At 37.3% G+C, this 4,408-nt stretch overlaps 1 protein-coding gene across 11 annotated transcripts in view; it reads right to left on the bottom strand.

Annotated features, from left to right (window-relative positions):
• Positions 1-2,147: 2,147 nt before the first annotated feature.
• Positions 2,148-4,408, bottom strand: part of ppfia1 (PTPRF interacting protein alpha 1) — a 66,226-nt gene continuing 63,965 nt past the window's right edge. For 10 of the 11 annotated variants that reach the window (XM_028442633.1, XM_028442619.1, XM_028442640.1 and 7 more), the window contains one exon: positions 2,148-3,360. Coding sequence is in view for 9 of the 11 variants with exons in the window: in XM_028442619.1 (XP_028298420.1) it covers positions 3,299-3,360 (62 nt within the window). In the remaining 2 variants the exon portion in view is untranslated. Of the gene's footprint in view, positions 3,383-4,408 lie in introns of all 11 variants that reach the window. The other variant, XM_028442626.1, reaches the window with a different exon arrangement.

The raw sequence follows: 4,408 nt of genomic DNA, 5'->3' as shown, positions 1-4,408 counted from the left end.
TCCCTGTTAGTGACGTCATGGGGGAGGGCGTGGACTGGGCGTACTGGGATGGGAAGTATTTTTCCCCCCGCTCTCCTTAGGAATTAATTAGTTAATTAACTAATAAAATAAGCTTAATCTCCAAACCAACCTAGTATTTTTGTCATTTATACTGGACATTAGTTTTTTTTTTGTCTATCTTTTACCTCCACTGAATTACCCATCGTTATTTCCTGCTTTAGGGACATTCTGTCCTTTCCAATTATATATGTGCCATTATGGGATAATGAAAATCAAATACCATCACAGAATAATAGACCCCATGTAATATTTCTGTTCACAACTTCTTTAATCAATGTTTTCTTTTTGGTTTTTATTATTATTGTGTTAATGATGCAACACCTAAAATTTCTGTCCAGCAGAATTTCTTTCAGATGAAAAAAGGTTTGAATGCATAAAAAGTTACCATATATGTACGGCCTCTCCTTTTTTGCACTCTTGAATACAACGTTACTTTTCTGTAATATATTCTGTATTCTGTAATCTATACAGCCACAATAGCGGTTTCGAAAACATCTTTAAAATTACTCTATATAATCTATTCACATTTATTTTCTACCATATTTAGCCTGATTTCCTAACTATGTTTTGTAATTCTGTGTACACGTTCAAAGTATTTCTATTTCAATTATACTAGTCATACAAACTTGGTCCGACTCCCATTTTATGAAATATCATGCCCTAGAACTAAAAATTTGTAATTAACCATAACACATTGCTCATACTTTGTAGTACTGTAACAACATAAATTGATGGAAGATGGAAAAAAATGGGAGCAAGGTCCACCCAGGATAGATCAGAAGCCACCACAGGTCCAACACACATATTTATCGTAATAATTCCAGCAAGTTCATTTTGTCTTTTTGTAATTAATATGTTAAGGTTTCATTTTTTCAGACAAGTTTTTTCAGGAAATTTACTTGAATTTCCTGACATGTTTTGACTGCCAACTGTTAGTCTTCCACAGAGGCATCTGCATATTGCTTAAATGTGTCCTTATGGGTGCTTTCTGGGCGTGGCCAACTGGACAGTTCTGTCAAAAAGATGTTGACTTTTGGAAGAAAGCATGACAATTTGTACTTGGGGGGGGGTTGAGTATGTTGAATACATTTTTAATCGGGTCCACGCTGGCAAACAAACTGTTCGCACTCGAAATCAAGAAATCCAAGATGGCCACCATCCGCATCGCCAATTTGGATATTTTGCCATAACTCATATCTACATCAAAAGTTTATTCATTGTACATTTTGGCAAGTACAGCTAAATAAACGCATCAGATTTTATTCGTTATGTCAGCCATTTTATATCTTATTTTGGATGAAATCTACAGTATTTTAAGCCATTTCATGATACAAGATCATGTTTCTAAATTCTACGTCTAACAGAATCAAAGTTATGGTAAGATTGAAATTTGCAATATGGATGGTGGCCATCTTGGATCTTGCTCTGAGCAGAATTTATAGCATTTTAAGACATTTTATTCCATTCCTTGGCCATGAAAACCTATAATTTGCCACTGAGATCATGCTTCTATGTCAAATAGAACCCAAGTCAACAAAATATCCAAATTTGTAATATTGATGCTGGTCATCTTGGATTTCTTGATTTTCAGTGGGAACCATTGGTTTGCCAGTGTGGATCCCATTAAAAAAAGATTCAGCATACTCAAATACACCCATGTACAAATGTTCATGCTTTCTTCCAGAAGTAAACATCTTAGCCTAATATTGCTAAATATCTGCTATGTTTGTTTCCTTCTGTCCTAATGAGTTTTGTGTTGTCCCAATCTATGCCGGGGATTGGGACATCATGGTTTGCCCAATGGTTCTCCAGAGCCCATCGGGCAAAGTTGGCCACGCCCAGAAATAACTCATAAGGATACATCAAAGCAACCAGCAGACACCTCTGAGGAAGACTGACAATTGTCAGGAGATCAAAGTAAAATTTAAAGCAAATTTCCTGAAAAAAGTTGTCTGAAAAATGAAACCTTAACATGACACATCTTTACAGTCATCTTAGAGATTCCAGTAAATATAACAAAATGTTAGATTAAGGAGGGGAAAAGAAGACACCAAAAACCAAAAGCACTTGTTTTCTGCAATGGAAAATAAGTTTCAGTATTTTATTGAAAGTAAGCAATAAATAATACTGTGATAAAAATAGTTTATAAGTACTCAGACTGTACATCATTGTTACAAGATCAGAAGATTTTAACAGAAAGAGCAAGAATAAAACAGCATTGTGATTTCTTTTCTCTGTGCAGAACCGACTAAATCACAAACCGAGGGACGATAAACGTCCCCCAAACTTCTTTGTTTTAAGATATGTGACAAAAAAAAAAAAAAAATAATAAATTGTGGCTCCGTCTCAGGAGGAGGAACCGGAGTCGTCACTGAAACATTTACACAAACTGGAGGTGGATGAGTGGGAATAAATAAGGAGAAAAAGACAGAGGAGCTACATGATAAGGCTTAACAGATAAATGGGTCTGTGGGGGGTAGCCACCGGCCGGGCGGTTCGGTTGGCTGAGGCCTCGGTGAAGTTGGTCCATCGTAGGAGTTTTCGCTGAGCGCTTTCTCCCAAAGGTGTGGAGGTTTATTTTCTCTTAAAGGGACAGGCGCGGGTTAAAGTCTCTGCGACTCTCGTATATATATACATATCTATATATATATCTATATATATATAGATATATATGGCTTAAATTTTTGTTTTTTTGGTTTCAAAAAAGATATGGAAAAACTTTCAAGAAAATCTGAGGCGTGTTATTATTGGTGTCGCTATTCAAATGGCGACTCACAGTGCGACATCACCAGCAGTGCTGCGTTCACGCACACACCCCCACACACACACGCACGCACACACACAAATATCACAGCTAGAAAAGTTACGACCGTTAAAAAGGAGCCGAGGACACTCACAAATTTTATATCAAAAAGTAACTTTCAGCATAAAGTTCAACAATTAGCGTTTCAAATTAAAGAAGAAAACATGAGTCAGGATTATAAAAAGGTGATTAAGATAAAAAGGAGTTGGTAGAAATGTACAAACTGCAGCGTGTCCACACAATCATTCATAAAAATAAAATAAAACACAATCAAGCTGATTAAAGGATAGAGCTAAAAAAAAATGAGGGTTACATAACGACTAAGAACACATAAAAGTCCCGTCAGATTACACAAATACGATAACAAACATAGATAAGTGGAGAGCGCTCCTTCTGGGGGGGTGGGGGGTGGGGGGGATACTGAGACAGGTTCATTCAGTTCATCATCCTGGTCCTGAAGGCGGGCAGTTCCGCCTCATCCTCCGACCAGCGGTCACCTATAGAAATAATGAGGATAAACTGTGAAGGGGAGAGAGGTCGACGGACATGAGGGCAGGGGGGCGGTAGCCGGGTGGGGGGAGAGGGTGAGACAAGAGAGGAAAGGCGTAAAACGTGCGTTATTAGAGGCAAAGACTTCAGAGATGCTGCTGCTGCGGAGAGAGACGAGCGGTGAGGAAACAGCTTCAGGCTTTCAGCAGTCTGGAATGTTTTGGTTTCACACTAACTTACATTTTTTTTTTAATCTAAAATAGTTTCTTGTGTGCCTTCTCCATTATTCTGGCCAGTCTACTTCAAATTACTAAAACCTTTTGCGACTGATTTGAACAAAAACACCTCGTTTCTACACTTGATTCAACCAACCCAATTCCTCAATTTTCATTTGCTGTTTTTCTTCATTTCTGCAGTTGTTATTTTGCTAATTTATGTATGTCCTACATTTTTGCTCTATTATCCTAAGTTAGTATTTATTTTGTTCTTACTGTGTTGCTGCTAATGTGAATTTCCCCTCTGGGGATTAATAAAGGTGTATTCTGACTGTTTTTTTTTATCAAAGCAGAGAAGAAGGGATGAGACTAATGAGACTTAACCTTCTAAACAAACCGGATTGAGACATTTATTTAAAGCTGCTCGAGGCATACACTTTTTTAATCACATAAAGACAAAATATAGGTCTTACAGATCAAAAAATTCAAGATAAATTGATGAGGGGAAAAAAAATGTAAACGGTTGAAATTCCCGCTCAAAAGTTTGTTTTGATCTCCACTGTAAACACTGTTTTATTGGCATTGTCGGAAAAGTTTCCTGCATTGTGGGACGTGGAGTTTTGTTCACCAGGGGTTTTGTACCTTGTGGTCAGGACCCCATTTGGGGTCGCGAGACACTGGAAGTGAGTCACCAGATGCCTTCAAAGAAACTAAGAATATTTTTTACCTTTTTTCTGCATCTATACCAAACTTGCCATATTTTAACCTATTTTCATTACCTTTTCTTGCCATATTTTTCCTCCTTTTAATGCATTTTTGATACATTACAGCCATTTCTGTC

The sequence above is a fragment of the Gouania willdenowi genome, chromosome 3 (assembly GCF_900634775.1).
Source record: "Gouania willdenowi chromosome 3, fGouWil2.1, whole genome shotgun sequence".
NCBI lineage: Eukaryota > Metazoa > Chordata > Actinopteri > Blenniiformes > Gobiesocidae > Gouania > Gouania willdenowi.
The sequence above is the reverse complement of the archived record's forward strand: the minus strand, read 5'-3'. Positions and strand labels throughout refer to the sequence as shown.